We start from the raw sequence: 18,237 nt of genomic DNA, 5'->3' as shown, positions 1-18,237 counted from the left end.
TACTAACAGTTTGCTTGCGAAGTCTTTTTTTTAAAAATGGACCTCAAGAGATCACGCGCTCGCTTAAAAATAAAACTTAGGCTGGTTTGTGGTTTTGAACAACATTAGTGGACTGCTCTGAGTCTACCAGCTTCGTGAAACTAAAATTGCATAACAGTAGGATATTCGTGACATGTGGTCAGCCCAATCTATTTTTTTTCCGAAACGTGAATGTTAAAGCAAAATACGCAGTGACTGTGCGACCTTTGTCGATTCACAAAGTGGGCGTGTCACTCCGTCCGTTCCATCTCACTGTTTTATACCATGTATATTTTTAAATTTTAAAAGATTTTTCATCCAATATATGACTTCGACGCCTTAAATGAAGTCAAAACACTCTGCCTTTCCAAGTGGAATGCAAGTACGAACTTGGTGTTGCACGTAGAGGTGCCTGAGGAATTTCGCAAATTTTCGGATGAGTTCGGGCAGGCCCGACATTCAAGAATGCTGCTTAACCTGCCGCTCCCTGTGCAGACGGCGAACAGATGTTTTCGGCCTTTCGGGGTGGAGTTGCGCCTGAACGTCCAAATTGCCGTATCCGCCTCTCTCAGTATAATTGACGGAGAGTTAGCCAATTGTGTGTTAAGATCGCCCTGTCCCTGTCCAATGATAAGTTTAGAAATCTGGGACCTAGCGCTTCGGCTCTCGATGCGAGTGTTATATTTAATGTAGACATCTTGTCGGTTTTGAAAAACTGTTGGAGAGTAATGTAAATTTTTCCAAACAAAAGTCTTCAGTGTCGAGGACCAACTTATCACATTTCACGGTAGGGTATTTTCGCTTTTCTTTTGAGTGATGTTGCTGTTTTAAGTTACTTTACAGAGACAAAACAGCGAATCGTCAGTGCTAATAACTCACTTCCTGCTCCAAATGTTAACGTCAGTTCAGCTAAAGTTAGGCCTCAATTAAAAGTTGAATGTGAACGTGAAAAAACGACTTATTCAACTATAATTCAACTTTAGAAGCCTCAGATTTGACATTACGCTCGAATCCGTGTATAAAATCGGTACCGGTTGCAGTACTTCAGTTTTGCAAAGCTATAATTCGGGTGTAACAACATTTCTGTCACTCCTGTTTCACTACTGTTCGAATTGTGTGCAGTTCTACTTTGCTGTCGTTAATTCTTGCTCAGTCGGACTGTTGTTATGCTGCTGATAGATAATCTGGTTATGTTGTGACATTTTGGTTCATTATCGGCTAGTAGCCCGATCCTGGGACCATTAGAGAATGGGTTGATACCACGAACTTAATCGTTTACTTGTTTACTTCCATTATTCGTCCACCGACTAACAGACAATATGGAATGAGAACATGTAGTCTGACCAGGTAATCAAGTTTAAGTAACCTAATGGAATATGCTTTACTTGTCAAACGCCGAGTTACGGTGCCTATATATAATATATATTAACGAACCATCCGGTCATTGCGGCAAACCCTCTTATTTGGTGGAATCCCATTTGGTTTACATAGTTACATTTTCGCTTTTGCCGTTTCACTTTTTTATGCAAGTAGAAGCACTTTTGCATTCAAAGACGTTACTCGTGAAGTACGAATATGAAACGGGAACTGCAATCAGAATGTTTTTCTCTGTCTGATTCACTGTGGCGATGCCTCGTGAGGGGAGAGGGGCACAATGGGCGGGGGGGGGGGGGTCGTTTCGTGAAGTTGTAGCCACTGCAAAACATAAGAAAAGGTGAAATAATGAACTGCTGTTCGTGGGATTAACGAGCATGGTGAAATTACATGAATGTCACAGGGATTTATCCATCTAAGTGAAACTAGCCAACTCCCAACTCGTATCCCTCAGTCTCGGAAGTCCTGCCGGCTAATTACAGTACTTCCGCTGAAGTTCCTATTTAGGCTAAATTGCCTAATCTCAGATTTGAGACACAAAATTAACTTTGAAGCCGATATGCTGAGTTACGATATCGTTCAACGGAACAATTTTCGCTCACAGATAGAAAGAGAAGCTCTGTTTCTTATTGCCCCCTGCTGTGAGGTACGGGGTCGTGCAGCTGTCTGTTAACCGGAAAACACACACTGGTTTTGGTTCTGCTTTAAAGACAAACATGTCTGGAACTGTGTGACAGAATAAGATAAAGTGTGTGTGTGTGTGTTTCTTTCAGTATGATAATGAGTGACTGTCTGGAAATATGTGTCTCTTTTCTTCCAGGGAGGAGTGTGACTGCTGAGTTGCCATCATGCCCTTGGTGACACGGAACATTGAGCCAAGGCACTTGTGTCGTCAGACACTGCCCAATGCTGTCAAGAGTGAACTGGAGTGTATGACTAACATCACACTAGCTAACATCATTCGCCAGCTCGGGTCCCTCAGTGAGTGTCTGTGTGTGTCTGTGTGTGTCTGTGTGTGTGTGTGTGTGTGTGTGTGTCTTTGTGTCTGTGTAAGAGAGGAAATTTAAGCGTTGAGAGGTATGCAGACTGTGTGTGAGTTCTTGTGTATCGGACCATATGTTCTCGTGTGTGTTTATTAGTAGCTGTAGGTAAGAGTATCAGACTGTGTGTGTGTGTGTGTGTGATATATATATATACACTATATATACATACATACATACATACATATATATGTATATGTTTACTTGTTGCTGTAGGTTAGAGTATCAGACCGTGTGTGTGTATATGTGTGTGTTTATTAGTCGCTGTAGGTAAGTGTTTCAGACTGTGTGTGTGTGATATATTTAGATGTATAGTATATGTTTATTTGTTGCTGTAGGTTAGAGTATCAGACTGTGTGTGTATATATGTGTGTGTTTATTAGTCGCTGTAGGTAAGTGTTTCAGACTGTGTGTGTGTGATATATTTAGATGTATAGTATATGTTTTTTTGTTGCTGTAGGTTATAGTATCAGACCGTGTGTGTATATATGTGTGTGTGTATATATATACAGTATATGTTTATTTGTTGCTGTAGGTAAGTATGCAGAGGATGTATTTGGCGAGCTCTTTGTCCAGGCCAGTTCCTTTGCCTTGCGGGTGAATACACTGGGTGAGAGAGTGGACAAGCTTCAGGTCAAAGTCACACAGCTGGACCCCAAAGAGGAGGAAGGTAAGAGAGAAAAAAACAGCAGGAAACATGAGATCTCTATACATCATCGTGTTGATAAGTTCCACATATGATCGTTTCCAGACTGAAAATATTAATTTTAGACTACAGCGTGCATGTTAAGGTGCTGTTGTGCTGATAAACTGGCAGTTTTGGCATTTCAAGGGTCTCCCACTCCCCTCTCTGTCTCTCTCTCCGTCTCTCTCTCTCTCTCTCTCTCTCTCTCTCTCTCTCTCTCTCGCACACAGTTTCTCTGCAGGCGATCACATCTCGCAAAGCATTCCGCTCCAATCTGATCCAGGATCAGCAGCTGTTCATTCGGACGTCTCTCCCTCAGCCAGTCAAAGACACTTACAACACCTGTAATCAGCCGCCTCCACTCAATAATCTGAGCTGCTACAGGTACACTCACACACTGGCCTCCACTCTGCACTCCACACCTCCCATCCAAAAATGTCTTACTTTTTTTTTTTTTTTTTTGCTCTTTTGTTCCATATCAGGGAGGATGGTAGGGAGGCTCTGAAGTTTTACACTGATCCGTCTTATTTCTTTGACCTTTGGAAAGAGAAAATGCTTCAGGACACCAAAGATATCATGAAGGAAAAACGTAAACACAGGGTGAGACAATAAACACACGCACACGCACACGCACACGCACACGCACACCCGTGTTTTTCTGGCTATAAATTTCATTCTGGTTTTATAGTTTTATATTTATTTGTGTAGTGCTTTTTACATTACAAAATGGTCTCAAAGCAGCTTTACATGAGTGAGATGAGTCCCTAACCCCCGTATCTGTGTGTTTGTATTTGAGCAGAAGGAGAAGAAAGACAACCCGAACAGGAATAAAGCGAACCCTCGCAAGATCAAGACCCGGAAAGAGGAGTGGGAACGCCTTAAGATGGGCCAGGAGTTTGTGGGGCTGAAACAGGACGCTGTGGGGTAAGACAGCTTTAGAGAGAGACGGGCTAGAGAGGAGGCTTTTCATTAAGCGTCTGTCTGTCTGTCTGTCTGTACAGACACTAATCACCACCCCTCCTCTTTTCACATGTGTGAATTGTTCTGTCTCTGTGTGTCTGTATCTCTCTGTCTCCATGTCTGTGTGTCTTCCTGTCTCTCTGTGTCTCTCTGTCTCTGTGTCTCCGTGTCTCTCTGTATCTGTGTGTGTGTGTGTGTGTGTGTGTGTGTGTGTTTCTCTAACAGTAACTCAACTGAGGTGATAAACGGAAGCATAGGATCAGGGGACGACATGACTCACATGGGTTCTGATGGATATCTGGACCAAAGCACCTCGTCCTATAGTTATGACCCAGGCTCCCCACCTCCACCCCCAGAGGACTTCCTTCCACCACCGCCCCCTGACATGTGAGTCTGCCTGTTGCCATGACTACACAGACACCCGTCTAACCACTGATTTACTGAAAAGGATGCGGTATCAGTAGACACTGTAATGTTATGGCTTGCATGAATAATCTTAATTAATAAAACAGAAACAAAATGTTTTCTTTGTTAAAAGTAGATGGACTCTTCAAGCAGAGGTTATTAGTTTAGTATTACTTACTGCCTGCAAGAACTCACAGTATGGTCAACCCATTCCATCACATAGGGCTGTGCGTATGGTGTATTTCTGACATCACAAGTTTCTGCCTTTGTAGATCATCCTTTCTAGAACCATCTTAGGAAATATTGAAAATATTAGGAAATAGGAAATATAGTCCCGAGGTTGATGCTATGAGAGGGACTCATTCTCACCTGGTTTACTGCAGGTATGATGATGGACAGCATGGAGCTCCGCCCCAAAAGCGCAGCAGCCTTCTGAGTCCCAGCCACCCTCCGCCGGCCCCGCCCATCATGGGCACCTCTCCTCCTGGAGGACGTCCCGGTATGGCCCCGCCCCCAGCCCCGCCTCCACCTCCGCCTTCCAACATGTCAGTCCCACCTCCTCCTCCTCCAGATTTCGATACCCCGCCCGCTCCCCCTGTTCCCTTCCCTGCCTCTATGCCACCCGCACCTCCTATGGATGCTGGTGCCCCAGCTCCACCTCCTCCACCTGCAGGGGGAGGACCACCGCCTCCACCACCACCTCCTCCTCCACCTGGGCCCCCTCCCCCTGGACCACCTCCTCCTGGACCTCCGCCTCCCTCTTCCTCTGGCTCAGCTGCACCAGGTGGAGGTTCAGCTGCACCCAAAGCTCAGCCTGCCCCCGCCGGCGACGCCCGCAGTGATCTCCTGCAGGCCATTCGTCAAGGTAAGAGACCATATCCCATATGCAGTCAGCCAGCCAATCAGCAGTACTCACCAAAAGACAGCCAGCCAATCAGCAGTACTCACCAAAAGACAGCCAGCCGATCAACAGTGTCTGCCCAAAAGAAAAAAAAAAATCACCCTCTTTGTTTTGATTTGAAGATCCCAATGCTAACTGCTCAAACAGTGACCCTGCTCAAGTGTGAGATTTGTAATGGATCTCTGATGCATATATATATATGTGACAAAGCACATTCCCCATCCTCTGACCCTGTCTGTGCGTGCGTGTGTGTCTGTGCGTGCGTGCGTGTGTCTGTGCGTGCGTGTGTGTCTGTGCGTGCGTGTGTGTCTGTGCGTGCGTGTGTCTGTGCGTGCGTGTGTGTCTGTGTGTCTGTGTGTGCGTCTGCGTGTGCGTGTGTGTCTGTGCGTGCGTGTGTGTGTCTGTGCGTGCGTGTGTGTGTCTGTGCGTGCGTGTGTGTGTGTGTCTGTCTGTGCGTGCGTGCGTGCGTGTGTGTGCCTGTGTGTGTGTCTGTGCGTGCGTGTCTGTGCGTGCGTGTGTGTGTGTGCGTGTGTGTGCCTGTGCGTGTGTGTGCCTGTGCGTGTGTGTGCCTGTGCGTGTGTGTGCACCTGTGCGTGTGTGTGCCTGTGCCTGTGCGTGTGTGCCTGTGTGCGTGTGTGCCTGTGCGTGTGCTTGTGTGCCTGTGCGTGTGTGTGCCTGTGCGTGTGCCTGTGTGCGTGTGTGCCTGTGTGCGTGTGTGCGTGTGTGTGCCTGTGCCTGTGCGTGTGCCTGTGTGCGTGTGTGCCTGTGTGCGTGTGTGCGTGTGTGTGCCTGTGCCTGTGCGTGTGCCTGTGTGCGTGTGTGCCTGTGTGCGTGTGTGCGTGTGTGTGCCTGTGCCTGTGCGTGTGCCTGTGTGCGTGTGTGCCTGTGTGCGTGTGTGCCTGTGTGCCTGTGTGCGTGTGTGCCTGTGTGCGTGTGTGCCTGTGCCTGTGTGTGTGTGTGTGTGTGTGCCTGTGTGTGTGCCTGTGTGCGTGTGTGTGCCTGTGCGTGTGCCTGTGCGCGCCTGTGTGTGTGTGCGCCTGTGTGTGTGTGTGCGCCTGTGTGTGTGTGTGCGCCTGTGTGTGTGTGTGCGCCTGTGTGTGCCTGTGTGTGCGTGTGCGCCTGTGTGTGTGTGTCTGTGCGTGTGTGTGTGTGTGCGTGACATGTTCCAGGCTTTAACCTGCGTAAGGTGGAGGAGCAGAGGGAGCAGGAGAAGAGAGACTTCGTGGGGAATGACGTGGCGGCGATCTTGTCGCGCCGTATCGCCGTGGAATGCAGCGACTCCGAGGACGACTCGTCGGAATTTGACGACGACGAGTGGTCAGACTGATGTCCTCGTCACAGTCAACGGTCGTCTTTGTGTGTGGTTCAGATGTCATTCCCAGTTTGCCTTACGACTCTCATCACAAACGGTTTACCCTTTCACCGGCCTGATTATGCAATTTATGAGGGAGAGATTCAGAGGTGTGTGTGTGTGTGTGTGTGTGTGTGTGTCTGTGTGTGTGTGTCTGTGTGTGTTTGTGTGTGTGTGTTTGTGTGTGTGTTTGTAGCTGTTTAGGGAATGGAGACTGCTCTGAAAAAGGTGAATTATTCAGGGGATGAATGTTCTACTGTTTCAGAGAGCATGTTCCTTTGTAATGCAGCCAAAGCAGGGTAAACTGAGACCGTGTGTGTGTGTGTGTGTGTGTGTGTGTGTGTGATCTCTATATCAAATGCAAGACCAGAGTTCAGTTTAAATTTTGCTGAATCTCTTTTCCTTCATATGAAATATACACACATTCTGGTCAGAGTCATGCACATGTAGGCTGAACATTTTGACAAAGGTGTGTAGATCACCATTTACTACTTTAAAAAGGCAATTTGTGTTTGCTTTTTGTCATGTCAGTATTTGGACCCTTAAGTTAAAAGACCAACATTCAGATTTTAAACCAAATTTGTTCTGTATGTCTGACCAAAGTCCATTCTAAATATCTCCGGTGTGCTTGTGTCTCTTTCTGTTTTACTGGGTTCCTTTTTTCCCCCCTTTTTCTCCAATTCTCCTGCCTCCTGTGGCATCATGGGATTTGGAGTCTCAAATGGTTTTCCTGGGTCTGTCCTGTCAGATAATTTCACTAGCTAACACTTGCTAGTCAGACATGGTGGATCCAATCAGGACCAACTCTTTCTCTGTACTGCTCTTGTATTCCTAAGTGCCTGCTTTATCCATGAAATAGAAGTGCCTTTTCTTTTCCTATTTTTAAAGCCAAATTTTATTGAGAGTTATTGTAGCCCTCGAAATCAGATTTAAAAAAAATCCTTTATTTGTTAAAACGCTTTCTAAATGAAATGGTAATATTGAGTTCAGATTTGTTTATGTGATTTGAAATGAATAAAGGCCTAAAGTGTATGGACACGACGCTGTTTGTGTCAGGCATCTTTTTCTCACGCGTGTGTCCGTGTGATATGGTTACTCTGTCCACAAACACAGTCCAGCGTTAGTGAGAGGACCAAAACAGCTGGAACAGTAAGATGCATAACAGAACAGTGATACTCAACACCCCAGTACACACACACACACACACACACACACCCCCCACAGCCCAGTACACACACACACACACACACACACACCCCACACACACACACACCCCACACCCCACACCCCAGTACACACACACACCCCACAGCCCACAGCCCAGTACACACACACACACACACACACCCCCCACAGCCCAGTACACACACACAGCCCACAGCCCAGTACACACACACACACACCCCACAGCCCAGTACACACACACACACACCCCACAGCCCAGTACACACACACACACACACCCCACAGCCCACAGCCCACAGCCCAGTACACACACACACTCCCCACAGCCCAGTACACACACACACACCCCACAGCCCGGTACACACACACACACACCCCACAGCCCGGTACACACACACACACACACACACACACAGCCCACAGCCCAGTACACACACACACACCCCACAGCCCAGTACACACACACACACCCCACAGCCCAGTACACACAGACACACACACACACACACACACACAGCCCACAGCCCAGTACACACACACACACCCCACAGCCCAGTACACACACACACACACACCCCCCACAGCCCAGTACACACACACACACACACAGCCCACAGCCCAGTACACACACACACACACCCCACAGCCCAGTACACACACACACACACCCCACAGCCCAGTACACACACACACACACACCCCACAGCCCACAGCCCACAGCCCAGTACACACACACGCTCCCCACAGCCCAGTACACACACACACACCCCACAGCCCGGTACACACACACACTCACCCCACAGCCCGGTACACACACACACACACACACACACACACAGCCCACAGCCCAGTACACACACACACACCCCACAGCCCAGTACACACACACACACCCCACAGCCCAGTACACACAGACACACACACACACACACACACACAGCCCACAGCCCAGTACACACACACACACCCCACAGCCCAGTACACACACACACACACACACCCCACAGCCTAGTGCATACATGCCACCCCCCAGTACACAGATGCCCTACACCCCACACGCCACCGCCCAGTACACACACACTCCACAGCCCACCGCCCAGTACAGACAGACCAGTGGGTGATGAGCAGTATGGTATACAGTGGTATGGTATGTCTCACTGCGACAGAGACGTAGGCTAGTTATCCAGGCACTACTGCACCATGGAAATGCGACAGCAAATGTGTAATTACCTGTTAAACTACTGTGTGGTTACTCCCTGTGTGGGGTAAGTACAGCCATTCTAAAGGGCAGTATTGTCAGCCATTCATACAACACAAGTTTGTCTGGTATGTGCTTATCCTTTTCCGTGGACCAAAGAAATCATCAGAGACAGACAAAGTCATAAAAATGTATGATTTTATTCGTTACAAATCAAACACTCTTAATAAAAACATCCTTTTGATAAAACAATGTTACATTCTCAGAAAAAAAGAACATCTTGTCTTTGTTCAATTAACTGTTTTGTGCACCATTAATATTCCATTCCACAACTTTTCCACACATGTGCAAACAGGGCACGTTTATCAAATATCATAATGTCCATTAACTGGCAAGCACTTGCATTGGCACTCAGAAATATACAACTCTATAAATAAATAATCAGTAAACATGGTGAACATACTTCAAATAAAATCTCAAAAATCCAAAAAGTAAATTTGTAAAGTGCAAATGTTTTCATTTTTCATCAGATATCTCCGAATGTTTATTTAACTCTCCAAATGAGAGTGTAGTTTAAAAAAAGGAAAAAGAGGCACATTGTTTGAGAGAAAACACTTTGACCTCTCAGGAGATCTGAAAGTCTTTCACTTGAACTTGATTTAAATGGCAGGATAGTGTTCCCCACAGTGGTGTGTCCACATCGTGTAGAGCAATGAGACCAGCAAACAGAAAACTTCAGACAAGCATTTGATATGTAATTTGGTATTATGAGACAGCTGACGTTTTTGCGGAGCAGACAGAGAAAAGCAGACGGAACGTCTGGAGGGACGGGAACGAGACGCCTATCGTGACAGGTTTGACAATCGTTCACAAAACAGAAAACTCTTGGTTTTTGGCACAGTGGACATGTCATGAGGTTTAAATGTGAGACTGTGTTCATTATGAATTTTAAAGCATTTTTCATTATGGCACACTGGTAGAATCACCCCCACTCTGATGTGCTTTTCAAAGACTGTTGTGTGTGTGTGTGTGTATGTGTGTGTGTGTGTGTGTGTGTGTGTGTGTGTGTGTGTGTGCGTATGTGTGTGTGTGAGAGAGAGAGAGAGTGTGTGTGTATGTGTGTGTGCGTGTGTGTGAGAGAGAGAGAGAGATTAGACGTCACTAGGCGTGTGTGTGTTTTTGCTGAGTGATTGCGGCAAGCAGCAGCAGCAGGCTTGTCTGAGCACTCTCTGGATGTGTGTGTTTCTGTAAGCATAAATCAGCGGATTAAGGAGAGAGTTTCCCGTGACAGGGACCAGAGTGGCATACGTGTAGAGGGGCGGAGACGAGCCGTCGCTAAGGAGACCGTAAAGGGCGAAAGGCATCCAACAGCTGGCGAAGGTGGCGAGGATCAGAGCGAGGGTGTGAACGCGCCGCCGCGTGTGCGTGCGCGCTGACGGCAGCGTGTGCCTCTGCAGGGCGATCTGATGCGTGTGTCTCAGGACGACCTGGCAGATCCGTGCGTTCAGCTGCAGCATCAGAACGAGAGCCAGCAGGAAGCCGCCGCACAGGGTGGCCAGGTGGGCCCGGGTCAAAGGTCGCACTACGCTGCACGAGTGTCCGTCCTCCAGGCAGTTCCAGCCGAGCACGGGCAGCGCCCCCTGCAGACCGGCCAGGGCCCACCCCAGTGCCAGGGCGCAGCATGTGTGTGTGTGCGTGCGGCGCGAGCCGTAGGTCAGAGCTCGATGTAAAGACAGGAAACGGTCCAGCGTGATGCCCAGTAATGAACAGACCGACGCGCTGAGGGCACAGACCAGGAGTCCCACACTGCCCAGTGACAACGCCTGCGAGTGCATGCACCAACGCGACAGGAAGTGCAGCAGGAGCCCGGCCCCCGCCAGGAAGTCTGCCCACGCCAGGCTGCCAATCAAGAGGAACATGGGCGCCCGTAGCGATGACGAAGAGAAGATGGTCGCCACGACGACGGCGTTCTCACAGCAAATCAGGACACCCGACACGCACAGGGCCACGTCCCACGGTGTTATCACAGCTGTGACCAAAGGGTCCGGGGTCATCTGGGAAGATGAAAGCGGCAGGCGGGGATCCATTGCCATGGCTACCTCCAAACCGATATCAGAGTCATTGAGGGTCATTGCTGAAGGAAAAAGAGAGAGGGAGAGAGAGAGAGAGAGAGAGAGAGAGAGAGAATGAGTTGAGTTCCTCTACCTTTTCACAATTGCTAAGTGAAATCAAGAGTAGGATTGCATGCAGAGGGCTCTGGAAGTAGAGTTTGAAATGAGATCAGAGTATAACCAGAACGGTCCTAATTTGGCATTTCTAAGAGTTTTGGACATCTCTGATTGCATGTGTCACTGCCGTGTCATCATTGCAAACTAATTAGCCTATGCGTAAAGTCAGTCTTCACCATGCACTTCATGGTCTGAAGTCTGAATCTATGAGGAATTGTCACGTTTTCTGCACGTTTGGTATTTGAAGCGCAACAGGTACGGTATGCTTCCATTCTATGCAATGTTACGGTAATGAGAGTGTCCAAAAAACACCATAATTCTCAACTGTGACAGTGTCTAGGCCTTGCCTACCCAATTATATAATGTTATAATTATATAATTATATCATGTTGATAACTCGGTCGTTTTTGATCAGCATTTCGTGACTGCAGAGAAGTAGAGCCTCGGCATTAACTGCACTGCTTGCAAACGGCATCTGATTTTAATACGTCTTTTTGGGTCACGCGATCTCGCAACTCCTCTCTGCTGAATATTAAAGTAGCCCTAACCGTCTTGTTTTTTACAGCAATCAGCGGCATATTTTGTGATATGTTTCGATGAACCACAAATCAATGCACGAACGGAGATAAGACGCGTTGGAAGCCCGCTTACCTTCAGCGGCTGATGATGATAACACTGAATCATTTACGACTCGGTCTGGTATTATCCAAGATATCTTCACTTCGATACAGTTCTGAAATTCTTGCTATAGCTGAAAGAAGAAATCACAGCATCAAAGGAAGTCTCAGGTTGCGCGCAAATCCAAGGTAGAGGACTTTTCACGTCTGGTTTAAAAGCCCTTTTTCTTGCACGAGGTTCTTCTTTGGCTCCACGGTAGATGATCCGTCGTGCTTGCTTGCGTTGCTGAATCGAACTCAGATGTAATGGTCTGTGAGCTATACCCTTGCAAGAGCTGAACTGACGTCAGTAAAGACGAAGGGGGTCGATTTTCTCAATTTCGCCCAATCATCAAGCTCACCAAGACAGCGTAATTTCATTCATAAAAATACCGCAGCCTCTATAACTCCACCCACTGCGACGCCGAGAAAAAAACACTGGTGTTGTCCGGTATGATTACTAATGCTGGAATCCCTGTACCACCAGGGGCCTTTACGCTCGTTTCTGAGTGAAATCAGAGTATCTGAAGAAAGATCGGGGCACGTTGCATTTCCCTTTACATTTCTCTCAACTGGAAACAACATTAACGCTCTGGTCAGAGCACTGTCCATGGTGCTGATCCATCCCCAGATTATAGTACTCTCTCTCTTTTACACTGTCTGTCTGTCTGTCTCACACACTCACTCATTCACTCTCTCTCTCTCTCACACACACACACACACACACACACACACAGTGAGAGAGAGAGATTTCGTGAGTCACCACTATGCACACTGTACTGAATCACCTGCGTAAATGAAAGAATTGATGAGGTTGACGTCAGTTCTGTCGCATGTTTGAGGCAAGGTGACCAGACAATGTCAAAATCACCTTTAAGATGATTCAAACCTAGCAAGTGTACCTGTGATGCTCTTTAAGGTAGGTCACGAAAATTAGCACTGTTCAGTGGGCTAAGCAGATCCCTTATGGTGCACGCCTATCTGCATATGATTTATGGGAAGCACTCTCGCGGGCAGAGATAAAGATGACATAATTTCCCGGCCAGCATTTGAGATTCTCGCTCTGCAGGCCGGTTACACTGTGCGGGCGGCGCGTTGTCCATGCTAATGAAGGCGAGTGGGCGAAATTTATGGCGAAGAGGGGAAACTCTCATCCAAAGTCTATATAAGGACAAGCGCTTCCGGTAGTCACCAACTGAAGGGCGGGAGATAAACCCGAAAATCGATATCGCACAAGAGATGGTTTGCAATAAGCGGACAGCGAAAGCTTCCTATGTCCACGTTGGATGATGTACAACCATTGCAGATAATTGAAACATTTCATTTATGTTGCACTAAGCCTATTAAAACATTCTGCTATCAGTTAGGTACTCCCAGTTTTTCGTTTAGACTGCAGTGTTATATCTTTTATGTCGTTTTGGTCTAGTGTAGATAATTACTGGAACACTAAACAGTTCCTCCAGGTGCTTGCGTGCGTGTGTATGCGTGAGTATGTTGGAGAGGGGGTGGTGCTTTTTTATATTCTTGTCTTTGGTATTCATTTTGAGTTAGCACCCGAGACCTTGCACGGCCTGTTCCCGGCTGGTGAACAAGCGGGGTGGGGAGGGGGACTGCGGAATTTCCCCCTCGTTACCTAACATCAGAGGCGCGTGAGCGAGCGAGGGCTGCCGCGTTCCCCAAAACCTCCACCGCCTGCGCGCTTCAAGTAGGCGCCCGCTCGCTGCCTCGCACCGTTTTTTTGTGTGAGGAGAATCTAATGAGAGCAGGTCTGTACGTGGGAGCGCAGAGGTGAAAGAGAATGAAAAGGGTGCATGTGAATTGATTGCGTGGGTCTGAGGGGAGCCTGATAAGTGTCTTCTGCTCTGTGAGAGAGGGCTTTCCTTCCCCTGTTGCAAAGGATGGTGACCTAGTAAACACACCCACACCCACGCCCACACTCACGCTGATGCTCATGACAGATGTGCAGAGAACTGAAATGATGCAAGAATTTATGGTAGTTGTATTAATTTCATTTTTTGATTTCAGTGTAAAAATGTGATGTAAATACAAACACACACACACACACACACACACAGACACAGACAGGCTGACACACACACACACACACACACACACGCACACACACACACACACACACACACACACACACACACACACACACTTACTTACTTATAGAGAGGGAGAGGGAGAGAGAGACTCATCATGTCTCATTTGTACATCTTGTATAGCTGGCATGATATTAAATGTATGTGGATAAATTCCAGTGCTTTATTCTTTTATAAAATTGACAGGAGTGAAGGAGAGAGAAGGTGTAGTTTGGCTGCTCTGTGGACTGATGAGAGAAAACATGTTACATAACTGTAGCCAACTCTTTCCCTTCACTCACGCTCCAACATTCACTCAGGGTACTCACCACCCCCGCCCAGGGTCAAAAAACCTGCTCTGCTATCAAAAAGAGAGAGAGAGAGAAGGAGTAAGGGTAAGGGATGACAGGAAAGTGATTTTGTAACCCAAAATGTGTGTGTGTGTGTGTGTGTGTGTGTGTGTGTAAATGGACAGCACACTCTCAGAAGTATAGATTATCACGGGAGTCATCTGGTTACCAGGTAACCCATCTCAGATTACACGCCTTTCTGTCTCTCTGTCTTAGAATGTATGACATCAGGGCGCACACACACACACACACACACGCACACACACACACATTGATCCTCACAGGATAGTACTCTCAGATGACAGACAGTGTTCAGACATCGTGATCTACATACAGGAGTAGAGCGTCTGTTGTGCTTTGTTTTGACTCCAAGTTGAATTATTTTCATTTGTTTTCCATTTAGACCCTTCATCAGTTCTCAGTCTCTCTCTCTCTCTCTGCAGTTTAGGTTTAGTTGAATATCACGTTTGAAAGCCAATGTGGTGTTCTGGAGTGTGGATGTTAATTCAAGATGAACCTGTAGATCTCGCGCCTGCGTAGTCGTTGTTTCCAGGTTTACTGGCGTCTTTTCGGACCGTTCCCCGGGCCTTTGAGTTGTGTAGTGCGTATTGAGGATGAGGCTTGTGTGGGCTGCGTTTTGTGGAACTGCACTGCTGTTGCAGGTGATAAGAACAGCCTCTCAGACTACAGGTAAGGACAAAAACACAAACAGATCCCAATCTGGGTGGATCATGGTGTGCAGTCATGTAATCTATTTGAATAAGATCCATCATCTTTTCCATATGACCTTTGAGTCGCTTGTTTTCTCAATCCTGTCAGCTTTTTTGGTTTTTTTTTTTTGGTTAGATGTATAATACAACATAACATAGTATGGGATGACATAGTGTTTAATAAGCGAAGTACAGTGCAGTATGGTACGACAATGAACAGTACAGTATTGGTTAGTATAGTGTGGAATGGTGCACTGTGGTATCAGAGTATAGAGTTTACATATGCAGTATAGAGTATTACGGTAAAGTATTACAGTATTAGGTTGAGCCGTATAGTATAGTGTGTAGTGTGTGAAGTCCAGTGTTACACAGTATGGTGTAATAGAGTGGAATAGGGCAGGGTGTAGTGAGACGCAGAATGGTGTAATACAGTGTAGTGTGTGTATTCTGGCCTAGTACAGAGTGGTATTGTATAAACGTTGTCCATGTCAGTGGTTTCATGCAACTGTTTCAACATTTGTTGTGGTGTATCTATTTTAAGAAACGTGCCTTGTGTGTGTAGAAACTACACACAGGTTGCATTAAATTGGCAGCCTCTGGTATTCTGTTCTTTCAGGAGGTTGGTAACACATCCATCTATTGTTGTAACATTCACCTGTCAGGACGTCTGTATGTATACAAGTTGATATAACCGCTTACTGTATGAGATTCTGATCACCGTTAGGTCTCAGCAGTCCACACAGCTAACAGCTATTCTCAGAGCCCGGCATACGTCAGGGAAGAGAGTTACAAAACACAGACATGTCCATGCTTTCGACTGGTGAGGCGGGCAAGGGGAGAGGCCGCGAGAAAATACTTCATAGCTGGACAGCATATGTCTACATGGAATTTAATGCTAACGTTTTTATACTAAGGATGTTTACAGGTACTCTATGTAGTGTGTTAGTGCTGTGATCCGTTTTATTCTCGTCCTGCTAGGTGATATGCCGCGCGTGGACTGTTCACAGCTGAGCTCATGTAATGGCTGTATCAGTGGAGATCCCAGCCTCAATCTGACACGCTGTGTCTGGAGGAGCTGCAGCAACGGTGAGAGAGAACACACACACACACGCACACGCACGCACACGCATGCACGCACACACACGCACGCACGCACGCACGCAGATGCACACACACACACACGCAGACGCACACACACGTACACACACACACACACACACACACACACACACACACGCACAAACACACCCTGCTGAAAGATATGTGATCCTCCCCACACACAGAACTAAGGAACAGCTCAGTGAATAATTCAAACAGTAAATAATTCAATTGTGAGCATGGACACAGTCAGACACGTGCACACACACACACACACACACACACAGAGACTTAGTAGAGAAGAATAACACTAAATTATTCATCATTTTTGTGTCTATGTGAGTGTAATTCCTAATAGAATGAAGCCTATCAACCAAACACACACACACACACACACACATACTCATACACACTCATACACACATGCACATAGAGTCAGTGTCCCTGTGTAATGGAAAAGTGTCAATTGGCTATGTGAGACACTAGGCCTGTCAGATAAGGGAGTAAATGTTAAAGCTGTACTCAGATCAGGGAGAGGCTATAGATGCTGTACTCAGATCAGGGAGAGGCTATAGATGCTGTACTCAGATCAGGGAGAGGCTATAGATGCTGTACTCAGATCAGGGAGAGGCTATAAATGCTGTACTCAGATCAGGGAGAGGCAGTAAATGCTGTACTCAGATCAGGGAGAGGCAGTAAATGCTGTACTCAGATCAGGGAGATGCATTAAATGGAAATGTTAATGCTGTTCTCAGAACAGTTCTTATTGTTCACAATCAGTCCTCAGTCACGTCTTCCCACCTGGCCCATCCTCTGTCTCTGTCTCCGTCTCCCTCAGGCAATAACACACAGTGTATTTCTGAGACTGAAGACACCATGGACTGCATTGCGTTTAATGACACTGCTATGTGCTCAGGTAAAGAGAATACCCACAGAAACACACACCCACGCACACACACACACAAACAAACACACACACACACACACATACACAAACAAACAAGCCATTTACTTCTTAAAACCTTACCTGTCTCTTTTGCGTGTGGTGTGTGTATGTGTGTGTGTGTGTGCGTGCGTGTGTGTGTGTGTGTGTGTGGTGTGCGTGTGTGTGCATGTGTGTGTGTGTGTGTGTGTGCGCGTGCGTGCGTGTGTGTGTGCATGCGCGTGCGCGCGTGTGTGGTGTGTGTGTGTGCGTGTGTGTGTGCGTGCGTCTGAGCAGCAGACAGCGGGACTGTGATAGTGATAGCTGATATTGAGACAGGTGAGGTTTTCAGACTTTGACCTTTAACCTTTAATTTACAAAAAATCATCAATCTGAGCTGAATTACAGATTATATTACGGGGCGTAAAATCCCATAACACACTGTTAGGATACAAAGCATTTTTTTTAAAACATAGGAAAAAATAATGTGTTTGTGTGTCTGTTCTGTCTCTCTGTCTCTCTCCCTCACTCCTTCATGTGCCGCTCCAGTTGAAGCCACCCCTGCACCAGCTCCAGAGTTCTCTCAGGCGACCTTTGACCTGTCCAGTTTCATTGGGGGGATTATTCTGGTGCTGGCGTTGCAGTCAGGGGCATTTTTTGCCATGCGCTTCCTCAAGACCAAAGACAGCTCCTATGAGACAATGTAATTATTTCAGAAAGGAAGGGAAGGGGGGGGGGGTAGAGAGAGAGATACTAGTAGTTTCTTTTCATTTCATTTCACTTCATTATGTCCCTGGACAGACAGAATATTTTGTGAAATGACAAAATTATTTCATGAACTAACTAAACCATTTAGACCACAAGCACCGCTACACATAGTGCAGTTTCTGTATTAACTCTTTAAATTTGGTGACAAACAATATTTGAAAAGGAAATAGAAAGAAAGAAAGAAAGAAAGAAAGAAAGAAAGAAAGAAAGAAAGAAAAAAAGAAAGAAAGCTCTGTCTTCAACCACTGGTGGTTAAACTGTTTGGAAATTATTCTAAGGATTTTAAAGTCGCTATTAAGACAAA

At 46.7% G+C, this 18,237-nt stretch overlaps 3 protein-coding genes across 3 annotated transcripts; 2 read left to right on the top strand and 1 right to left on the bottom strand.

Annotated features, from left to right (window-relative positions):
- The first annotated feature begins 714 nt into the window (after positions 1-714).
- Positions 715-7,775, top strand: wasf2 (WASP family member 2). Its single transcript, XM_030789163.1, has 9 exons — positions 715-805; positions 2,213-2,373; positions 2,968-3,102; positions 3,348-3,501; positions 3,600-3,717; positions 3,917-4,041; positions 4,303-4,464; positions 4,866-5,347; positions 6,553-7,775. The coding sequence occupies exons 2-9, from the start codon at positions 2,241-2,243 to the stop codon at positions 6,708-6,710; spliced, it is 1,467 nt and encodes a 488-aa protein (XP_030645023.1). The 5' UTR covers positions 715-805; positions 2,213-2,240; the 3' UTR covers positions 6,711-7,775.
- Positions 7,776-10,268: 2,493 nt separating this feature from the next.
- gpr3 (G protein-coupled receptor 3) lies at positions 10,269-11,249 on the bottom strand. Its single transcript, XM_030789390.1, has one exon. The coding sequence runs from the start codon at positions 11,247-11,249 to the stop codon at positions 10,269-10,271; it is 981 nt and encodes a 326-aa protein (XP_030645250.1).
- A 3,800-nt stretch (positions 11,250-15,049) lies between these two features.
- Positions 15,050-17,872, top strand: cd164l2 (CD164 sialomucin-like 2). Its single transcript, XM_030789559.1, has 4 exons — positions 15,050-15,125; positions 16,124-16,231; positions 17,082-17,192; positions 17,736-17,872. Exons 1-4 carry the CDS (start codon positions 15,050-15,052, stop codon positions 17,870-17,872), a joined length of 432 nt encoding a protein of 143 aa, XP_030645419.1.
- Positions 17,873-18,237: the final 365 nt, after the last annotated feature.

Source organism: Chanos chanos, chromosome 12 (assembly GCF_902362185.1).
Source record: "Chanos chanos chromosome 12, fChaCha1.1, whole genome shotgun sequence".
NCBI classification, from domain to species: domain Eukaryota; kingdom Metazoa; phylum Chordata; class Actinopteri; order Gonorynchiformes; family Chanidae; genus Chanos; species Chanos chanos.
This window is presented reverse-complemented; position numbering and strand designations above follow the sequence as displayed.